Consider the following 23,526-nt stretch of genomic DNA (forward strand, 5'->3'; position numbering starts at 1 on the left):
TGTATGACATGGTCTGAAAAACTCCTTATCAGACTTTACAGAGCAACACAAAGTAGTGCAAGGATGCCATATTTTAGTGTGTTTTCTGTTCTCATGGCCCAGTAATGCTACGGCTTTCAGCTTAAAAAAGTACTTTCATAGTGAAGCTTTAAAAGTGATATCCTTGTGGGTATATGCCATATGCATGCATATCACGTAGACTGCACCTCTGGTTGCTAGCATCCCAAGATGTGCATGTAAGAGTTAAATCAGCCTTCAGATGCTCATTCCATGAATTAATCAGCATGTTTTTCAGTACACTGTACATTTTTCTCCATTGCAATCCCAGATTTACCTTTCCATTTTTACACACACTCAAACCAACTGCTAGGTCACTTTGTTTTGACAGCTGTAGTCATTTAAACTTGTAGAGGAACCAGTCATTAGAATTTTTAGTCTTATGAACACTGAAGGTCAACACTTGACTTACTGTTAAATATTAGTCACTAACAAAGCGAGCATGTCAGGATGGTGTTAGGGCTTTATGGAGTGTTTACAGCTCCAAGGAAGTGATGGAGTAGGCTCAGGAATAGCTCTGGCGTTTGTCCTGAATGTTCTCCTTCTAATGGTGTTGGCTCGTTCTAAACACCAGAGTCTTTTCCAAGCAATGTCCGTGTTGAGCTGATGAAATAAAATGAACACAAGCCCTTCCTCCATTAGGAAGAATGGATAGCATCACTTCTTGGCAGTCTTGGCTTCTGCTTTTTGCTGTTGCTGGAGTTCCCTTGGGAAAATTTCAGTTTAAAGCATCTAGCAGCTCACTCTCTACAAAGCAGACTGGGATATTGTTTAGGAAAATCCTCTTTAACTGAACAAACAGAAAAAAAATTGACCATAACTGTGACTTGGAGCTGCAAATTACATATCACCTCCGGAGCCAGATACAGAACATCTGGACAGCAAACACTCCACAGAGAGGCTTAAAGACTAGCAGACGGCAGTGTGAGCAGTCAGAGGTTTCTCAGCGTTCGAGTCCATGATGAAGTCAGCCCTCGCTCTCCGGGCACTGCCTGTGCTGTTGCTGTTGGCCGGTGTGGCCCGTGCCCGGCCCAACTACATCTATGAGGAGGAATGGGTCAATACATGGCGGCAGGGCTTTAACTTCCAGTGCCCGCACGGTGAAGCTTTAGTAGCCATCAGGAGCTACTTCAGTGAGAATGAGGGCTCGGACCGTCTGTGGACTTTTGAGTGCCAGCCGACACCCCACAACCTGGGGGAGCCCACCGAGTGCTGGTGGGATGATATCAATCGTGCTGGAATGGAGTGGTAAGTCTGCATGTTTGCTGCCCAGTTTTTTATGTGCTGAGACATCAAGCATAATGTGCAATATATAATATGCAACATCTGTGTGTTAGGCATGGGACAGTCTTTGGTTTTAATGATACATCATGATAGAAAACCCAGTGATAATCATACAACTTCATGTTTTATATGCAGCTGAAGTCACAGTGGAAATTTGAAAGTCTACTGCTTCAGTCTGACTGTGAAGCATATGCAAAGAGAAAGCATGTTTACATTGAAGAGCACATGTTGTACATTTTTCTTGTGTTTTCTGTTGGCCCTTTCCCATGTTTTCACCCATAAGTTTTTTTGTGGTTTTATGTAGCAAAAACATTTTTACATGATCATTTTACACCTTCTCGTTGTCCCTTAATATGAATTAGACTGTTTTGTTAGTGTGTCTTTAACACTGAAATATGTAAATTGCCTCTGTTCTGATTGGTTTGCCTGTGTCACGCCTTGTTCAAAAATCAGTCCAGGCTCAAATACTTTTAACAACTTCAGTGTGAATGGGCTGGGCTGAATGAAAGGTTTCTTGTGATATCATAAAAACAGTTCAAAACTGGCTTAAATTCGATATATGAACTGGACAGAGAGTGAATGGTACATTTAAAAACATACTACTATGTACTAAACATTTTCATTTAAAACAATTAGAAAAAATCATTTAACCCCTTACAATCACAGGCTTACTATATCCTAAGGCTTATTATTCAGTAAACTACATGGATTACAATGCTTACCAGCTTTTTCCAAAGCTACAAAGGGATGTATAAGATGTTTGGACCCACTAGCAAATTCTGGTTATGTAAGAGATTAAATTTTGGTCTAATGAAGAAATACAAGAAGTTCAATGAAAGCAATAGAACATAATGAGTTTGGGGAAATTATTGTGTATCAATGTTTTTGCCATTTCCAGTATATCTACTGAATGGTACTGTGAGAACAGTGAAAACAGTGATCATTTTGGTCATCATAGCAAATTTTCATACCATCCCAGCCCTAGTGTGTGTGTGTGTCTGTGTCTGTGTGTGTGTATGTTTCATTTGGCCACACACTGCACAAGGGCAGAAGGTGGCCCGCAAGCTGCTCTGATTGAGTAGTGTGTTCTGAGCAGAACATTATCTCTGCCCCAGTCTCCCACACCAGCTGCTCAAAGCAGAGAATTACAGCAAACTGCAATCCAGTCTGGCAAATACCATTTACCGAACTAATGTAAAAAAAAAAAAGCTCAGTACTCAGATTTGAAAGAACAAAACCCAAACCTATTGCCATGCATGTACAGTATTGTGCAAATGTCAGAGACCACCCATTATTTTTTTTTATTCTAGCCAAATGGTTATTAAGTATATTTTAGAAGATATTTTTGAGGAGATTGAGCTAATCGGTAACACTTTAAAATTCTGGTTTTTAGTTAGTAAGTAACTAATCAAGAACTAAGCAGTAGTTCTGCACCAATGCTTAAGTAACTACACTTAACTGCCAAGAATTACTAGTTAACTACTCAGTAGGTAATAGTGAACTAATGATTAGGGTAGTTCACTATTAACTAAACAATAACTACTGAGTCTCATAGAGGCTGATAGGCTGATGTGCAAATTGGTTCACACTGCCAAATATGAAGATTAGCCTTTTAGGGTTTCTGATCAAAACAAACACACAAGGGGCACCAGTCAGTACAGTGTGGTGTGATGCCCCAGCCTTCTCTGAGCACACCTGTTTCTGTGAATAGAAATGGAGGGTATAATGAATTATATTGTAGAAACTGCACACTGTGTAGTGTATTTCACTACTGTTGGAAGTGTTGGAATAAACTACATCAGTTAATAGTTTAACAGGAACCTTGTCAAACTCAGGTATTGAGCAATTCATGTAGAATTGATCAGTAATTTATGAGTAGTTACTCTAAGAAAGCATAGTTACTAGGAAATTCTCTATGAGACTCAGTAGTAATTGTTTAGTTAATAGTGAACTACCCTAATCACTAGTTCACTATTTCCTACTGAGTAGTTAACTAGTAGTTCTTGGTAGTTAAGTGTAGTTACTTAAGCATTAGTGCAGAACTACTCATTTGTTCCTGATTAATTCCTGATTAGTTACTTATTAACTAAAAAACAGTAAAGTGTTACTGATTAGCTTAATCTCCTCAAAAATATCTTCTAAAATATACTTAATAACCATTTGGCTAGAATTAAAAAAAAAGGGTGGTCTCTGACATTTGCACAGTACTGTACATGCATGGTTCCTACTTAGTTCCTGATTAGTTACTTATTCACTAAGAAACAGTATTGTGAAGTGTTATAAGCTAATCCACTCACATAAAGAAGGAGAAAGTCAAAGGGATAGGTAAAAAAAACAGGAGTTTCCAAAACTGGAGCTCAAAAAATGATAAAAACATAGGGAGAAAATTAAGCTCCTAACAACTGTGTAAGACCTGGTAAACCACCAAAACTGTCACTATCAGACATTATTAAAGCAATAAAATGAGATAATCAAGCTCCACTCTTGCTTCAGATGTGAAAAAATCCATCCATCATTCTACTGTGACATAACAACTCAGCACTATTAGTCTTAAAGGATGTGTAGCTGTCAAGAAGCCATTACTGAGAAAAAGAACCTAAACAGAGAAGCTGCTGGTGTGCTGAGAACAATGGATTGACCACCTCAGAGTCCAGGCCTCAACATCACTGAACAAACACTCAACCAACTTCTAAGCCTGAACTTTGGAGAGGCAGAAAAATGTCTCAAACAGATTTTTTGAAAGACTCAAAACGAGTGTCCCCAAAAGAATGGAAGCTGTAATATAGGCAAAGAATGGACACACAAGATACTTTTTACTGATGACAACATGCATTTAAAGGGCATTTTTACTGGAAAGGAAATACTAAATGAAGGGCTCTGACTTATGTACAGTACTGTATTTTAATTATACCCAGATGCAAGAAAGTTACGAATAACAGTCTGAACTCATAGCTTTAAAAATAAACCCTCCAAATCCATCAAATGGATAGAGTCATTATTTGGCAGTCTTGATCAAGTATTATTCAGTCCCAGTCAGCCAAAGCAGTTTTAGACAGTGTTTGGAACAATCTTCCATAACTAAACGAAATGGAGTTAGTTAACTGTAACTGTGCCTTAGTACTCTAAATTACGCATCATCTTTGGGCCCAGATGCAGAACATCTGGAGAGCAAATACTCCTTGAAGGCAAGCAGCTGACTAGTCATGCAATGTTTCACAGATGAAACAGACTGAACAGGCAGCTCTTTTCATCAGGTGTTCACACGTCATGAGGCCTCATCAACACAAACAGCAGGCCACTGATTATCTGTTGCACAAACATCCTCATATGTACACTGTATATGTTTGTGGACTGTTAAGAAATTGAATTTTCCTATGCTTATATGCTGTATTTACGTCCATTGAACACCTTTATATATCTCATGCTTGCTGATGCTCTATTTTCACCCAATTTAATGTTGCAGGATTTAAGCCTTGTGTGTTTCAGTGAAAGCTCAGAAGTAAAAGGCTGCAATAAAATATCACTGCTCCACTGTTTATGGAGCTGGGTGGTTGCTGTGGTAACATCAGAATGATTTGTTTACCATGGAAGGAAAAAAAGTTGAAAGCCAACAAGACTGTGCCGAGAAGAGACAAACAGGCATTTCTGTTGAACCAGAACTTCCATGTGTCATTTAAGTTAGCCTCAGTTTTAGTGCTCAGTCAACCACTGGCCATAAAAAAACACATTTGGGGTCAGGGGTGGTTGGGGGGCTTAGGTTTAAGGGACTTGTACAATGCCCAGAAAGCACCTTTTATGAGTGGACAACAGGCACGTACATCAGATGAGCCTCTGCAAAAGTATGCAAATCTCTATAGACTCTTAAAGGAAATGGGCTCCATGTACTTAAGCTTGTCCAACAAGCCTGTCCAGTTCCTTCTTTGTGTCTGGTAGAATCCTCTAAGCGCTATGGGAAGTTTTTAAAATCCTAAATCAACACATCATCCTTTCTTCACAAATTTGGTACTTATGTTCAAAGTTGCAATGACAAATAAAAAAACACTTTAAGTCTTAAAGGTGGCAAAAGAATGAAATAGATCAACTACTCTTGGTTCGTCAAAGAACTACAATAAGTTAAGTGATACTTTTTTGATCCCACAACCGGGGAAATTCCACCTTGGCATTTAACCCATCCGTGAAGTGAAACACCACATACACACTAGTGAACACACACTAGGGGGCAGTGAGCACACTTGCCCGGAGTGGTGGGCAGCCCTATCCACGGAGCAGTTGGGGGTTAGGTGTCTTGCTCAAGGACACCTCAGTCATGGACTGTCGGCAGGAGGTCAGGAACATTGGGTGCCTCGGCTCAGGGACATGCTGTAAAAGGGTCTTTTGTAGTTCTCAGACATTTTAGCGAGTGTGCAGTGACAACACAATATAGGTCATCGTACAGCTCCCAGCATCCACTAAATTGAATGTTCAATCAGTTGTACTCAATTTTCCAAGAGACATGCTTGGTGTCTGAAGTTTGCTTCTTTGGTTTTGCACTAGCACTGTGAGGCTTATGTAGCTGACAAACAATGGACAAAATTCGGACTGCAGTGGCTGCTACTACTGTTTTAGCTTTGTGATGTACTTTTGTCCATTTTTGTCGTGAGCCTGTTTACACCTTGCATCTTACACCTAGATCATCACCTGTCCTAGACAAACTTTGGCTCCATTTACACTTTTCATTAAAATGTATCTGTAATGGGGAGCGAGGAGGCGAACACAGGTGCTGGGATAAGCGAGATTTATTATGGGCAAATACCAAATCAGGGTCGTAACAGTCCAGGGTCATAGAGCCAACACGGACTGAACGGGGGGCAGATATGACAGACAAACAATAAACAATAAGCAGGTTCAAACAACACACAGTAACCAGAACAACCAACACAGCAGATAACACCAACAAAGACCAGCCAACACAAGGGGCTTAAATACACAGGGAAAACGAGGGACAGGCGGAAAACAGGTGGAGACAATCAGGGATGGAGTCATGAAACGAGGGGGCTAAACCAAAACAAACGCACATGGGCTAAACCAAGACACAAACACATGGACAGGACTGGGAGGGGCCAATCGTGACAGTATCGCCAGTATGACCAGATAAGATCTGGTTGTACTTTTCTTACATAAAAAGGACTTCAACATATACATTGTTTTTGTTTTACTTTTGTTTGCTCTTTTCATGGTTACCATAAGAGTGGATATGTTTGGTCTTGACACTTTCATTGGCCAGGAATGCATGAAGGCTCTTGGTTTGGAGCTAACTAAATTGTCCTGAATGCTCAGTCTTTCGTTTTACTGTTTATTCTCCCACCTTACCTATTGTTACCTATATCTATTATTTATTCTCTCACCTGCATAATGAAAATGTATTCCGTTTACCCTTGTGTTAAATGTGGTCAAGATCCGTCCTTAATCACTTCCGAAAGTGGTTTGAGTGATCTGATTGTACTCTGCTCACAATGCATCCTGGGGAGTGTTACACCTGGCTTTTCATGCAGTGAAGTGAAATCTGAAGAGGATCTGATACTCAAAAACACATTTTAATGCAAGGTATAATCAAGGACCAAAGTCATACTGGGTCAGAAACCACAAGAACAAGTTTCAGCTTACTTAACCTCTTAAAATAACAGGCTTCTTACATATTAAGTAACTACAGTCACTTCAATGAAAACCGGCTGAGCTCTTCTTGGGTTATGGAAGTATGTAATGAAACTTTTGGCCTATTGGTGGGACCTGGCCATTTAAGGGGTTAACAACTCAGCATGGTTTGAGGCATGTAGTTTGCACAATGCTAACTGTGCAAACTGGACAAATAAGTCATCTGTAGGGTACCTGCCTGAAGAGTCATTAAGGTATCTGAAAAAGACTTGCTCTATAATATATATAATATTATAAAAGTCCATGCTTTTATTTATTATTTCTCATGACTCTAAAGACTGAAAGGACAAAAAGCTGGTGTTTACATTTTTGAATGGCCAGATGAGGCTGAAGTGACTGAGATTTATCAGAGCTGTAGCATAACAGTTCCTCCAGCCTCCAACAATCTGCATGGAACATCTTTAGCTAATTTCAGATGGTATGTTATTGTTCTAGAGAGTAGATAACGAAGTTGTCTTTAAGAGAGACAGTGCACTGCGGCCCAGTCTAGCATAAACACAGCTTAACTACAGGCCTTACATGTGCTCTGTAAATTACAAGATGATTTCTTTCTAAAGTCAGATTCAGCTTTATGTTCAGCATCACATGTCATGCACATGGAATTTATTTGGAAACCTGGTGCTGCTCATCACTGCCCACGATGGCTACACACAACACAAGATGCAAAAAACAGACGGGTAGCTTGCTAAACAGAAAGATTGTTAGAATTATAATGTGATTAGATATTATTTACATTTACAAAGTAATTCTGACCAGTTTCTGTGTAAAGGGCACCTTATGTTTTCAAATAATGTAAAAATGGAAATATACATAAAGATAAGTCAAGATTTTGATATGATTGATAACATGCATTATGTATGAACACACATTTACAGTTTATTTATTTATTTATGTACGGTTTACAGTTTATTATATTTTAATTTTAGTACACAAAACATAGGGATATGTTAATAAGAAAATATTCACAAGACATCCTGAGCATATTTTGTAGGGAGTAAAATGCCAGTGATTATGTTAGAAGTTGGTGGATAAGTGGGATGCTGAGTTTGCACAGAGAATGCAAGGGAGGTGAGGTGATCTGCACTGGTTGCTGGCCAGAAACAGGAAAACTGGTCTTTTAACTCAGACCAAAATCTGACACATATGATCCTTGATATTTTGTCTCGTCATCATCAGTGGTTAGGACTTAAAAGCTGTACCGTCTTCAGCCTTCAGTATTTTGACTGAGTGATGATATTTGTTGGCACACAGATGCAGATTAATGGAAAAGGCATAAAGGATCTGATTATGAGCCTTTTTTACAGGTTGGGGCCAATGCTGTTTCCTGTTTACCGGGACACTCTAATTTAGGGATGCCTAATCCTGCTGCTGAAGATCTACCACCCTGCACAGTTTAGCTCCAACCTTAATCAAACACACCAGATACAAGTAATGAAGACCTTCAGGGGCATCTGGATATCAGAACCAAGTGTGTTAAATCTGAACTTTTCAGAGTGGTAAATCTTCAGGACCAGGATTGGGCAGCCCTGCTTTACATCCATATATATTCTACCCTCATTTGATGGTGGACATAATTCAGGATTCATATGCTCAAAGAATTAGCATAAGCAAGCATATCATTGCTGTCAGAACAAAAAAATACAAATTAAATAATTTAAAAAACATTTTCTATTGAACTGAACTGGATCTGAACCCGAGTGGTGTTTTGTTATTGGAGTTCTGTGCTCGTCACAGTCTGTCCATAACAAACACCATGTTTGAACACAAAGGTGTGCATAAGTGCACATGGCATCAGGACACCTGATCGACTTCGTAGTTGTGTCATCGGATTCGCGACCATGTGTTTTGGACACCTGAGTGAAGAGAGGAGTGGAGCTGTCAACCGATCACCACCTAGTGGTGAGTTGGATCAGACCGTGGGTGAAAATAAAGGACAGATCTGGCAGACCCAAATGAGTTGTAAAGGTTTGTTGGGAACATCTGGCAGAGGAACGTACCAAAAAGATCTTCAACTCCCACATCCGACAAAGCTTCGACCGCATACCGAGGGAGGCTGTTGACATCAAATCTGAGTGGGCCCTGTTCCATGCCTCCATTGTCGATGCAGCGGATCGGAGCTGTGGCTGCAAGGTCATAGGTGCCTGTCATGGCGGCAATCCCTGAACCCGTTGGTGGACACCTTGGGTAAAGGAAGCCATCAAGCTGCAGAAAGAGTCCTATCGGGCCTGGTTGGCTTGTGGGACTCTGGAGGCTAAAGATGGGTACTGAAGGGCCAAGCAGGTCGCGGCTTCGGTGGTTGCTGAGGGAAAAACTCGTGTGTGGGAGGAGTTTGGTGAGGCCATGGAGAAAGACTATCGACAGGCACCAAGAAGGTTCCTCAGGAGAGGAAAGCAGTTCCCGACCAACACTGTATACAGTGGGGCTGGGGGGCTGCTGACTTCAACTGGGGACATCATTGGACGGTGGAAGGAATACTTCAAGGATCTTCTCAATCCCACCAACAATCCTTTCCAAGAGGAGGCAGAGCTTGGAGATCCGAGCGAGGGTCCGTCCATCACTTGGGCTGAGATAGCCAAGGTGGTTGGAAAACTCCTTGGTGGCAGAGCACCAGGGGTGGATGAGATCTGGCCGGAATTCCTGAGGGCTTTGGATGTTGTAGGGCTGTCTTGGCTTAACATCTCTGCAACATCATGTGGACATCTGGGGCGGTCCCCCTGGAATGGCAGACCGGGGTGGTGGTCCCACTTTTTAAGAAAGGGGACCGGGGGGTGTGTTCCAACTATCGGGGGATCACACTTCTCAGCCTACTATGCAGGGGTACTGGAGAAGAGAGTCACAGGTCGTGGAACACTGGACCAGCTTTTTATCCTCACCAGGGTCCTGGAGGGTGCGTGGGAGTTCGCCCAACCAGTCTACATGTGTTTTGTGGATTTGGAGAAGGCATTCGACTACGTCCCTCGGGGGATCCTGTGGGGAGTGCTCCGGGAGTACGGGGTGAGGGGCTCATTGTTATGGGCTATTCAGTCCCTGTACAAACGGAGCAGGAGCTTGGTTCATATAGCCATCGGATAGTAAGTTGGATTGTTTTTCAGTCAGGGTTGGACTCCACCAGGGCTGTCTGTTGTCACCGATTCTGTTCATAACTTTTATGGACAGAATTTCTCGGAACAGCCAAGTGGCAGAGGATGTCCAGTATGGTAGCCTCAGGATTTCATGTCGGCTTTTTGCGGATGATGTGGTCCTGTTAGCGTCATCAGGCCGGGACCTCCAGCTCTCTCACTTGCCCCAAGTGGAAGAGTTTAAATATCTTGGGATTTTGTTCACGAGTGAAGGAAGGATGGAGCAAGAGGTTGACAGGCAGATTGGTGCGGCGTCTGCAGTAATGCGGACCCTATACCAGTCCGTCATGGTGAAGAGAGAGCGGAGCCAGAAGACGAAGCTGTCAATTTACCGGTCAATCTACGTTTCGACTCTCACCTATGGTCACGAGCTTTGGGTAGTGACCGAAAGAACGAGATCGCAGATACAAGCAGCCGAAATGAGCTTTCTGCGCAGGGTCACTGGGCTCTCCCTTAGAGATAGGGTGAGAAGATTGGCAATTTAGGAGAGGCTCGGAGTAGAGCCGCTGCTCCTCCACGTTGAGAGAAGCCAGCTGAGGTGGTTCAGGCATCTGGTAAAGATGGCCTCTGGATGCCCTAGGGAGGTGTTCCAGACATGTCCGACGGGAAGGAGACCCCGGGGAAGACCCAGGACATGTTGGAGGGATTATATCTCTCGACTGTCTTGGGAGTGCTGGAAGCCCTCTGGAAGAGCTGGAGGAGGTGGCGGGGGAGAGGAAGGCCTGGGCCTCTTTGCTTAGGCTGCTGCCACCACGACCAGACCAGATAAGCAGTTGAGGATGGATGAATGGATGAATATTTTCTATTGATCTTTTCATCATGAAGTTTTGAAACAGTATAAAGGGCAGCTGGCATATTCAGATTATATAAAAACAAGACAAAAACTCAAATAATATGTGCCTATAGCATCCACTAGAAGAAGGCCCATGTTGATTCCATTGTTAAATGACCTTTTTGTCTGAACTGCAACTATAGAGGGAAGGTGGACTGACAGACGTATGACAAACATAGGCATAAAATCTAATATATGCAATTTTCTTCTTTTCTGAAATGGAATCAGTGAGCCAATATATGTTTGGTATCTTAAGTTAGCTTTTTACACTGGAGCTTTGAGGCTAAATTAGCTAATGTGAGGACAAAATTCAGGCTTTACTGACTGCGACTGCTGTTTTGGTTTTGTGATTTTTGCCCATTTAAATAGACATACAGCATCATACATTGTCAGAAACCACAAGAACAAGTCTGTTTAGGATTACTTAATAAGTCGTCACAGTTTGAGGCAAGTGTGTGATGATTCAGGCATGCAGATTGCACAATGTAGACTGGTGATCCTAAGCTTTCATTCCACTTTTAGGAACATTGGTCCTGTACAGGGAGATTCACTTGAAAGAGGTCCCAAATATTCTATAATGATACTCACTTGGATGAAGCAATGTGAATGAAACGACATCCAATGAGCTTCTCGGTATATGGAGCTTCAAACAAGCTATGATGCCCCTGTGCTGTGCCGTTTAATGTCTGTTTGCAACTACTGGGTGCACACCCCTGTGGCTCTTCATGTGTTTGGTAGAAAACAGAGATCACTTCCAGCATCGCATGTACTGCAATCACTTACACATTACAAATTGTTTCATCCTAACAGGAGTTACCACAGAATATCCTGAGCCTCTTTCGAATGAATCTCGCTGTAGTTTCAGTACAACGCTAAAGAAACTAACTTCTTTAATTTTACCTAACATTTAGAGGGTAAGAGGGCAATTATGCATATGAGCTAATACTTTCAGTTCATAGTTTTTAAGTCTAAAAATGTAAGTCTGTTCCAGACCTGCGACAATTACAGTCTAGAGTATTACAGTTGACTACTAATACATCGTCTTAATACTACATTAGATCCTAAACAGTGAAATGAGGGTTTGTAAAAAAGGGACAATGACCAGAACAGTCAGAGTTAATGTGGTCATTGACTATGATCTGTTCAGGTTGTACTAATTTTAATGACATGAGTTGATCATTTTCCATGGCACTAAACATGAAAGAGTCCATAATAAGCACACAATAAATGCCCTTATTGTGCAGCAATGGTGACCTTTACATACTGTGCTTTAAGCTTTGCTGGTATTGTTGCATTAATAAATCCAAGTGGCGGTCATGGTGGTAGCAGTAGTGAGGTGTGTGTTTGTATGAATGTGTGTGTGCACTACAGAACATGCTGGAAGTCAGATTACACAGCAGGAGATGTAGCCCAGCACCTTCCACTCAGCAGTACACCATGAGAACACACAAAACATCACATTCTCGATTTATGAAAAAGCAGTGCAGACTAATTAACCTTTTGGGATGATGAGGTATTAGACTGATTTGTGTACAAGTACATAAGCTTATTGTGACACAAACAATAGAAATGTCTTGTTTTTCTTTTCCGTTCAGTGTAATTACACATCAGAATACAATTTAGTAACCAATATTTTTGTCCTTGCTAATCAGATTATATTTTGAAAACAGCAGAGTACTGTTTTGGAAACTAGAAATAGCCAGAGGTCAAAAGTTCAGCCTTTGAGAGGCTCAAGATTCCTGTGACACTACTTTCAGGAGGTCAGTATTAAAACCTTTCATAACACTTTACTGCAGGACAGTGTTCGTAAGGCTACATGACTCCTATCTTCATGATAACTGACGTAGACCTACATAAACATTTATAAACACTTACTCCAATGGCTGCCAAGTGTCCTAATTGTTGTATTCGCCAACTTTGATGTCAAGTTGTCATAATATGTGTCAGATGACAGTGATTTTTCTGCCTGTATTAGGTAATGACACTGTCTGAGGTGAAATTGCATGGACTTTGTAGCTTACTGTATGTCATAGTGCCATAATGCTGATAATATGATGAAATGACAATGGAATCAACCAATCAGGTTTTGATTTCCAAGAAGCTGGACCAGTTTTGTCAGAACAAAAGTCATTCTAGGCCTGCCGGAAATTCAAATGGAGTTCATGGCTCTAGTAGTCATGGCTCTAATAGTCATGGCTCTAATACTCATGGCTCTAATAGTCATGGATCTAATAGTCATGGCTCTATTAGTCATGGCTCTAATAGGCATGGCTCTAATAGTCATGGCTCTAATAGTCATGGCTCTAATAGTCATGGCTCTAATAGTCATGGCTCTAATAGGCATGGCTCTAATAGTCATGGCTCTAATACTCATGGCTCTAATAGTCATGGCTCTAATACTCATGGCTCTAATAGTCATGGCTCTAATAGTCATGGCTCTAATACTCATGGCTCTAATAGTCATGGCTCTAATAGTCATGGCTCTAATACTCATGGTTCTAATAGTCATGGCTCTAATACTCATGGCTCTAATAGGCATGGCTCTAATAGTCATGGCTCTAATACTCATGGTTCTAATAGTCATGGCTCTAATACTCATGGCTCTAATAGTCATGGCTCTAATAGTCATGGCTCTAATAGTCATGGCTCTAATACTCATGGCTCTAATAGTCATGGCTCTAATACTCATGGCTCTAATAGTCATGGCTCTAATAGTCATGGCTCTAATACTCATGGCTCTAATAGTCATGGCTCTAATAGTCATGGCTCTAATACTCATGGCTCTAATAGTCATGGCTCTAATAGTCATGGCTCTAATAGTCATGGCTCTAATAGTCATGGCTCTAATAGTCATGGCTCTAATACTCATGGCTCTAATAGTCATGGCTCTAATAGTCATGGCTCTAATAGTCATGGCTCTAATAGTCATGGCTCTAATAGTCATGGCTCTATTAGTCATGGCTCGCCACTGGTCAAAAGTGAACCTTTTTTTCTGATGAAGTGAGTGAAGCTATGTCACATCATCATACATCACAGCATTATGACACTGTGGTAAACATTAAGCTACAGTCAGTTATTATAACATGTTATGTCATTCCACCAAAAAATATAGTTGTTTATTTACATGTTTATGGAGGTTTATGTCAGTTGTCATGGTAGTCTTATGTAGGAGTAATGTAGCCTAATGAACACTGCTCTACAGTAAAATCTCATCAAACTTTTATTTTGATTTCAGTGCTCAATTTAATTTTCATTCCAAAGTTTCAAATTCTTGGAACAAATTGACTAATTACAGGCTTATGAGTTCCTTTGAACAGCGTGGAACAACGTAAGCTTTATTATTGAGCAAAGCATGTTGTTTTGCTGTGTCTCTGACTGGTCTCAGAAGCTTACACACTGCTTAGAACTGAGTTAACTGCCAGCAGTCCATGGTAATGAGGGAGACCAGGACACTCAAAGAATGAATATTTATTTCATTGGACAGTTAACCGCTTAAATGGCCAAAGTTTTATTGCACACTTCTCTAAGGATATCTCAACTGGTTTGCGTTGAAGTCCCTGTATTTACTGAATAATAAGTCTTATTATGCTATAAGCCTGGGATTTTAAGGGGTTAACATTGACAAAAGAAGTACATCACTCAGCTGGTGAGTACAGGGAGAGTCCGAAAGATGATGAAATAATGTAATAACACATTTGAATAACGTACTTGAATAACAGTTCAGAGTTGACTGTAGCTGTCAGGAAGGAACATATTCCTCACTGTCACACTGAAGTGTGTATGGAGCCATTTCCTGTGCTTTTAGAGAGGGTTTCATACTTGGCACGGTCTTTCCGTATTGTGTCCAGAAAGACATTTCCTCATGGAAGAACCTTTGCTTTTATGAGCGCAAAGAAAGCCACATGGGTGTAATGGATTCAGCCTGAACACAATCCCAACCTGCCACATAGTCACTGTTAGGCCAGCAGGAGGTCACTTTGAAGGACAGAGCCTACAGGCACCAGTAAGCATTTGGTCGGTTTTTCCACATCTATATGATTGGAGATTTCTAGGATCTAGATTCTTCTCCACTTGCAGTGTTCTTGAATGCTTCTCCCTATTCACACTATTTTTAGAATGTCCTCCCCATTCACGCTGTAAAACCATTTTCTCCTTCATTTATGCTGTTCTTAAATATTCCACCCATTCAAACTGTTCTTAAATGTTTTTCCATTCACTCTGTTCTAGAATGTTCTATCTTGTTCGCTCTGGTCTAGAATGACCTCCTCATTTGCCTTTTTTACAGTCTTCTTGCTTCTTTATGCTGATCTTGAATGATCTCCCCTTTTCATGCTGTTCTAGGCTGTTTTTTTAATTTACACTTTTCTAGAACATTTTTTTCTTATTCACATTGTTCTAGAATGTTCTTATCACTCACACTGTCCTAGAATGTTTCCCAATTCATTCTGTTCTTGGATGTTCTCTTCATTTATACTGTTCTAGAATGTTTCCTCCATTCACACTATTCTAAAATGTTCTTCATCATTCATCCTCTTCAACTGTTTTACATGCTTTTATGCTGTTCTTGAATGTTCTCTCTTTTCACACTCGTTTAGGCTTCTTTTTTATTTATACTGTTCTAGAATGTTTTTCACTATTCACACTGTTCTAGAATGACTTCTTCATCTTGCTTCTTTGTGCTGTTCTTGAATGTTCTCCCCTTATCATGCTGTTCTAGGCTGTTTTCTTGAATTTAAATTTTAAAAAATGTTTTCCTTATTCACATTGTTCTAGAATGATCTCCTCATTCACTCTGTTCTAGAATGTTCTCCCTCCTTTACACTTTTCTAGATTGTTCTCTGTAATTTACACTGTTTTAGATTGATATCTCCCATTTTTACTGTATTAGATTATTTTTCATTCAAATGTTTCAGTCAGAATGTTCTCCCACTTTCACATTGTTCTAGAGTGTTCTCTCTCCTTTATACTATTCTACAATGTTCTCCCTTATTTACCCTATTCAGAATGTTCTCCCTCTTTTACACTGTTCTAGAATGTTCTCGACTCAGTGTTCTAGATTAACATCTCCCATCCGCACTGTTCTAAACTGTTTACTTCTTTCAGGTGTTGTGCCATACATCTAAAAGTCATGGGGCAAATATTGTTGGTTCTAAAAACTAACCAAAACAAAACAAACAAACAAAACTGCCAAAGGACAGCTGGGCCGCAGGCTTAGCAACTAAAATAGTATACAGTATGTCATGGTTATAACATGTCATAGTAAAATATTTATGAACATTGTTAATGTTGTTTGTTTTGACCCTGCAGGGTTCTATTTCTAATGTTGTCAGCTCACCTCTCTGAAAAACATCAAATCTTAGCTAAGTAAGGTAGCACTGAGAGATATTGCTACAGATGTTTGGTAAATTTCAGTAAGCGTAGTAACATGAATTTTGGCCAAGTGTCGAAATGTTAGTTGATGCATTGCAGTAAAACTGCAGCCGTCCTGTCGCTAACCAATCAGGTTTCACTTTTTGGGAAATGCCCCCTGCAGCTGAAATATTTCAGCTGTTCTGAGATGTTCTCCTCATCTCAAGCTAGTTCATTTGGTTTGTCAGTTTTGGTTTTTTAGCTTTCTAAAACACCTGTCATCATTAGAAAACTGCTGTTTTTTGGGTCAGTGAGCTCTGGCTTAAACATTACAGCTCCATGACTTGGAGGAAGAGGCAGAGTCTGCCATCTGGGACAAACTTCAGAGAGGCAGAAGTTCAGGACCGCTGGGTCCTAAAGGAACTCCTCAGCATTCTCTCTCCTGCTCCGAGGGCACACAGGGGGATTTGCCTCTGAGTTAATTGGGCTCAGCGTGGGCCTGCCTGATCCGCTCTCAAATCTGCCCACTTTGGGAGATTTCCTTTGAGCTGGAGTCGTGTGGCCTCGACCTCCTACTGCCCGGCCCAGGGCAGCTGGGGCCTTGAGAATATAAGAGTTCAGCTACGCCAGTCACCTGCTGACAATTGCCAATTAAAGGTCAGAATTTGAACGGGGTGCACCTAATACAATGTAAGCATACTGTGTCATGCTGTGGCCTGAAAAGAATTGTTAACACCTATCCAACAATTTGTAGCTGTCATGTCAAAATTGCTTTTTTCATTTTGTCTTTTTTACTGATTTATTGCCATTTTTACACATATTTTGTGGACAATATAGAACAATTTCTGCATTCCACCATTTGTATTTATACTTTAAATCTATTCACATATACTTACTTATTTCCACTAAGACTAATGCCATCTGTCCTGTGTACCAAGCAGATTTTATATTCTGACTCTTCGGAGTACGCTGTACTTCGTTGTGTGCTTATTCATGCTCACTTTTTATATCACTTCATCATAATTTATAATTAAGTCAAGAAAAAACAAAGCTGATTTTACATAGGCACTAAACCAGTAGGCCAAGCTCATTTAATGGAGTCTACTGAATCCAAAATTAGGCAGCAACATTCTTCATGCTGCACATGTACAGAGGCAGCATAGAGTTTGTTGTAGGTACAGTTATAAAAATTGGGATTTTTGTGGTAAAATAATATATTTGGTTGATTTTGAAATTGAAAACAAAAACACATCCTCTGTGGGGAATAGATGTAAATCTGCTTTTTTCTGCACATTTTAGAGTACAATTTCAACTATGAATGGAATAAACATATTAAGTTTGTCACTTTTATGTTTTACTTTCTTTTCCAAGTTAATTGAGTTAAAATCCCTTAAACCCTAAGGGTCTATCTGTGGGCCAGTACATTTTATGTCTCTCATAACTACAGAAGTTGCATATTAATTTCAATAATTTGTTGTTATGTAACTGTAAATTAACTTGTTGTAGTTATAAGTCTCAAGATTAATACTTCAATTATAGGACTTATTTATAATATGGCAGTGTTTCATTTAAGCTTGTCACTGTAAGGCTTATAATTCAATGTTACTCATCTACATGCTGTTTACATGTTTGTAGAGCCTTTGTGCTCCTCTCTGCTGCCCCACCCCACCCTGAGATCTCGGCTTGTCTCTTGAGAAGGACCACTTTCTTGGCACCACTGAAGCAGTCACTTTGATTTGTGCTCCAGTTAAGATGACATTCCACTGGGACAAGCTGATCCCTTTCCCCATTGGTGGATTCGTTCCCTATGGTGTCAGCGTTGTCATGACAAAGGGCCAGAGCTGCTGGTGGCAGGGGAGCAGGACAGGACTGATGCTGGCGGATCTGTTGTGATGACAACATCCTGTATGGGCCATACACAAGCAGAAACCATCAACAGTCCTGTATTTACAGAAAACCTCACAAACATCTCCTGCCTGTCAGCCTCCTCTGACATGGGCCTAATTAGTTTAAGGTCTGTGTTGACCCTGAGACCAACTCTTTAGTCCATTAAAAAGTCAGGGCTATTGACACAATAAATCAATTCTCTGCTGCTTCACACTGTGACGCACGACTGCAGCCGTGGTGAAATACAGACAAATGCCAGTAAATAACATAGACTAACATAGGGGTTAGAGCTTTGAACTGCTTTGGTCAGTAAGATTATGTAATGCAGCATGCAGCTCACAGGAATGATGAATGATGCTCATCTGAAGCGCTGAACCACACTGAATATTTGGTCCTTAATCTTTAGACTGATTATTAAGTAACTTCTTTGAATTATTCAGTAACTACCATGTGTAGTCATGAGAATGAACAATGCCACATATAGGCCTGTGGAATGTAGATTAAGAAAATTAAGAAAAACTCTTAAATATAAACAGCATATTAATATTATGCTATTAATATAATGAAATCTACAGTAGTATGCAAAAGTTTGTGCACCCCTGGTCAGTATTTTGTTGGTTTTCTATGTGAAAATAAGTACACATCCCCTACAGAGAACACACTTCTGCACCTTTTAAAGGACAATTACTGTTTGTTTGCTGAATTTAAAGCTGCACTATGTAAATTTTTTTGTTAAAATGGTAAGACGTATCATTACTGAATTAGGAGAACAAACATTTGTGTAGGTGCTGCTGTGACTCACCCTGTAAAGCCTGAAATAATAATTGTAAAGTCAGGGCCGTTGAGTTGGATTTTTTCTGACTCACACATTTGCCTCGATTTTTGGGCCACAAATGCAAAATCAACTTTGAATGTCCTTCGCCAAGTTTTGACTGAGTTCTCTTTGAATACTAATTCAACGCAAAACGTAAACCACACTTCACCTGCAGCACTTGAAAATATATACGGACAGTTAATGAAGTGTTAGCATTCGTTAGGTGGCTTGGAGTCCTTATGGGACTTACAGGCCAGTTTCGTTGGCCTGGTGACACCCAGGCAGAAAGACGTGAGAGTACAGGTCCTACTCTCTGTAGTTCCATGACTCTGAGACTGATACCTTACTGTCCTGTCTTGACCACTGGCCTTTTCGTTATCTGGTGTTCTCTTCAGAACAGGAACGTGAGCAAGGATATCTGTATGGGATAAAGCACTGCTTGACTTTGCTCCCCAAGTCTCCTTTTATTTCAGAATCAACTTTTATTGTTTTCAAAACAGCACATTCAATACTTAATTATGTAAAACATCACACAAAAGAGATAAACCCCAAATAATACAATATAATCACATTTAATATACTGTATATTAGCTAATGACAGTCACACCAGCAAAATAGTAGGATATTTATTTAAGTAAAAACGCTCTGCGTGGATCTCTTGTGATCTAAATCGTGTTCCTCTCAAAACTGCTAATACCAGTTTAGGAGTATTACCTAGACCATTTAAGGAATTTGCATGTTTAAAGTCTGTATTTCGCTGAGCATGTTATTCAAATTTAGCATGATAAAATTGCACATTGTTTCTTATGTAAAATAAAAGTTTGTCTTCCTACATTACATCTTAGTTTTCCATTTAGCCTCATATATCATGTGTATTGGCATGTTATCTATTTGATCATGAAATTCTGTTTTGTAGATATAGCCCAGAACAAAGTTAGCTTGTGAGCACGCTAGCTACAAAGCTAACACAAAAAGCTGAAAGGAAATTTGATGCGTGACACGTGGTGGCATCACAAAACCTGAAGCTATGTTTCCAAGCGTTGTACAGAAAATGAATAGTAATTACACTGAATGGGACATATCTTATATAACAAAAACCGTTGCTATAATTGCTAATCATGCCATGTCCCTGACTTTAACCCCACCCCCAATCTTAATTCTTGAGAATTCGCCATGGTGAGATGTTGTCGACTTTTCCTGTGAAGTGGTTTTCTGCACATCCAGAGACTCAGACGAACGGACTGTTGTGCTGGTCCCGATTATAGGCAACATGTTTGCTCTGGTCGGTTTTGGCTATGGTAGCTCAGTGGTTGAGGATTTTTGGTGGTGACCAGAGGATTGTGAGCTTCAATCTTGAGACTACACTGTAAAAAAAAGATTGTTTTAAGTTAAAACGGCAAGCAGTCTGGCTGTTAATGTTATATAGTGTTATGTGTTGTCAGTAAAGGACTGCAAAAGTCTTGAAAAACTATTTATTCCTGTTATTGCTGTTATGTAAGTGTGTCTTTGCTTGTAAAACAGTATGTAGCCTTAGTATAAATACAAATAAACACGGAATTTGTGAGTTATTGATATGCTGATTTTGAAGAATACAGGTAGAAGAGCAAAGATTCTGTTCCTGACTGCTTGATTTACTCTAGTCATTGCATGAATTTGTTAAATTTCATCAGCAGCACATCTGATTTCATTTAAGCCCTTAAAGGGATGTTAAATGGTAAAGACCGTCCAGTGGGTTCAAACTTTTACTGCATGCTACATGACCTAAGATTTAACATAAGGGGTTAATAAAGTATTGATCAGCCAAATATTGGAGGGTAACTGTAAATACTGGGCTTCCTCGAGGAGAGTTTGGGAAATGTTTAACACAGACATCAAATCATAATGTAGTGTTAAATTGTTTATTTGTATTTACATTATTTATGTTTGTGTTTTTATAAATAAATAAATGTTTGCTGCCCAGATAAACAGGTTTACATATCATGTCCGCAAGGCTTCCATAGTGTTGTAGATTTTTAATGTGTTAATTTTTAAGATGGACTTTAGCAAATGTCTGATCCAGTGCTCTGACCCAAGCTTCCTCGTATGTATGCCAATCTATCTGCGTCTGTCCTTAAGGACGACAGATGTGATGGATGTGTTGGCCAATAACATGATTGTAATTTGCTCATATCTCCCTGCAGGTCCTCCTCGTGTACAAACAATGGGCTGGTGGCTGGAATACAGAGTCAGTACTTTCCCTCAGTGCTGGACCGGGAGTGGCAGTTCTATTGCTGCCGCTACAGTCGCAGGTGCCCTTACTCCTGCTGGTGAGTCTGTCCAGGGGCTTCAAAGTATATAATCTTAATCAGACCAGATTACATGGTACATACATTCATTAATTATCATACATTACATTAATTATGGCTCATTTAAGGTAATCATTACACACTGCACTTAAAAAAGTGATACACTGTATTTACCTTGATTCAAATGCATATCATTTCCACTTGAATAGAACAACACATTTACTGCCGAGTAAACAGAAAGTCAAGATAAAGACAAGGTTGTGTCAATATATGTTTTATTCGTTCAGCTTTCCCTTTGATAATATCTGCATGTGCTCTAATTTGATACCATAATAGTGCCAAAATCCTCCCCTTTTGCATCCAACAGGAAGACCAATGATGTTCCGGAGTACTACAGGCAAGAGGGTGAGATGGTCGTGCCCTCCTATGGCTATTTCATCAGGGGGGCTCAGACCACCTTCAGCGGTGTGCTCAGGTATGCATGAGTGCCTTATTTCAAAGCGATCACAAATTATTTGCAGCCCTTGTTAAAGATTTGGCCTCAGGCCTTGTTCATTTAACAGCTCCACAGCCTTCATAAACAGCGTGCTGGGAATGAAGTAAATTGCTTTTTGCTCAGTCTGATTGGAATGCTTTACTTTGTTGCAGGGATCGGCAGTGGAAGTACATCATGTGCAGGATGACAGATTTTGATTGTGAATTTCAGAACTTCTGAAGCGACATCCAAAGTCTGTAAAGCACCAAACTTTTCAAGTGCACCTAGCCATACATGCTGTCCCCTCACATTTAATGTACATACAACTTTATCATAAATTACCTGATTCATTCATTTATCACTTTAACATGTGTGCACTGTATACATTATAAGCTCCTATGTCATCATTTTTCCATTGTATGTAACCCTGCATGATTCATTTTGTTTATTTTGCATCTACAGAACTGTGCAAAACTCAGAGACCCCCCCCCATTAAATAGCAGTCATTCATTTCTCTGCGTCAGGAATTCTGTTCTTTTTGGGAGACTCAATCCATTTGTTTTTGCACAGAAATCTGCAGAAACATTTTTTTTTCCACACCTCAAAAGTTCAGTCTCATAAATTGGCTGCATTTTCTATCTCTCACAATCCAAGTAACCCCAAACGCATTCAGTGATGCTGATTTCTGGGGTGGTCCTCCATCCTTATGAGAGCACCTTTTCTCACTAGTGACTTCTTGAGAGACTTTTGCACAGTACTGTACATAATCCATGTGACATCAGCTTAAAAAAACTAAAACCTGTGTATTTCACATTCAAACATTTCTCTAACTGCATTTTTTGCTGATTTTCTTATATACTCTTAATGCTTTTGATCCCAAACTAAGGCCCAATACCATTTCGCCTTAGCCTAGACTAGGAAAAATTTCCAGTGGTGATTCATTACTCGCAATGCAGGTTAGGCCAAAACTTCGCTTAGCCATTGTTTAGGAATTGACTCTTGATGTAATACGCAAAGAAAAATAAAAAAAGAAGAAGAAGAAGTAGGCCTGACACCTCTAGCATACATCTGGGCAAAGATACACCCTGAGCTTTGTTATATTTTGTATCAAATGTTTAAGGTGACCGGAAAAGTACTAATAAAGCAACTTTTTTGGACAAACTGGTTGCTCTGCTGAGCAAAATGATGTTTTCTGTTCTTCAGTGAAATCCTCCGTGCACAAAGAACATACTTCACTGGTTCTTTTCTGAGTAAAGCGCTGCATTTTACTGCAGTCTTCTGCTGCATTTCGTACTACTCATTACTCCAGCAATTATGGTACATTTAACTCTAACTCCGCTATGCTGGGTCTTTTTGTTTATGCTTCTTGTGGAGAAATGTGTGTGTGATTTGTGTGTTTGTGCTGACTGACTAAGATGTGCTATGTGTTTGTATGTGTGAGAGAGAGTCTGAAGGGCAGAATGAAAGAGAATTACAGGTTGTGCGTGGATGTTTGGGTTTAGAGGACATTCTTAAGCCTGACTTCAATGAGGCCCAGACAATATCTAGAGTATCTCCCTCAGACTCATTCTGTCAATGTTAAAATAAATAGTGCTGACATGTAATCAACAGTATGAAGAAACATTTCCTCAAGTTTAATGAAGCTTACTAGGTATTGTTGCCCATTATCTGCTAAATAAGGCCTGAGGTAACCCACAGACGTGGGGAAAGTAGACTAAACTCATCCATAATCG

General features: G+C 40.0%; 1 protein-coding gene and 1 long non-coding RNA gene across 2 annotated transcripts in view; one reads left to right on the top strand and one right to left on the bottom strand.

The window, feature by feature from the left end:
* Positions 1 to 22,954, top strand: dpt (dermatopontin). The gene is made up of 4 exons (XM_017698069.2): positions 1 to 1,305; positions 21,214 to 21,339; positions 21,686 to 21,793; positions 21,967 to 22,954. Exons 1-4 carry the CDS (start codon positions 1,016 to 1,018, stop codon positions 22,031 to 22,033), a joined length of 591 nt encoding a protein of 196 aa, XP_017553558.1. The 5' UTR covers positions 1 to 1,015; the 3' UTR covers positions 22,034 to 22,954.
* Positions 19,340 to 23,526, bottom strand: part of LOC108427699 — a 12,533-nt gene continuing 8,346 nt past the window's right edge. Inside the window, exon 3 of the long non-coding RNA XR_001857876.2 lies at positions 19,340 to 20,397. This is a non-coding gene — a long non-coding RNA (uncharacterized LOC108427699). The remainder of the gene's footprint in view (positions 20,398 to 23,526) is intronic.

Source organism: Pygocentrus nattereri, chromosome 26 (assembly GCF_015220715.1).
Source record: "Pygocentrus nattereri isolate fPygNat1 chromosome 26, fPygNat1.pri, whole genome shotgun sequence".
NCBI lineage: Eukaryota > Metazoa > Chordata > Actinopteri > Characiformes > Serrasalmidae > Pygocentrus > Pygocentrus nattereri.

Bases quoted from the DNA above. Each gene is read 5' to 3' on its own strand.
- dpt (XM_017698069.2), top strand. From the start codon at position 1,016: ATGATGAAGTCAGCCCTCGCTCTCCGGGCACTGCCTGTGCTGTTGCTG. The intron at 21,340-21,685 runs GTGAGTCTGTCC...TGCATCCAACAG, and splicing joins AGGTGCCCTTACTCCTGCTG to GAAGACCAATGATGTTCCGG. The intron at 21,794-21,966 runs GTATGCATGAGT...ACTTTGTTGCAG, and splicing joins ACCTTCAGCGGTGTGCTCAG to GGATCGGCAGTGGAAGTACA.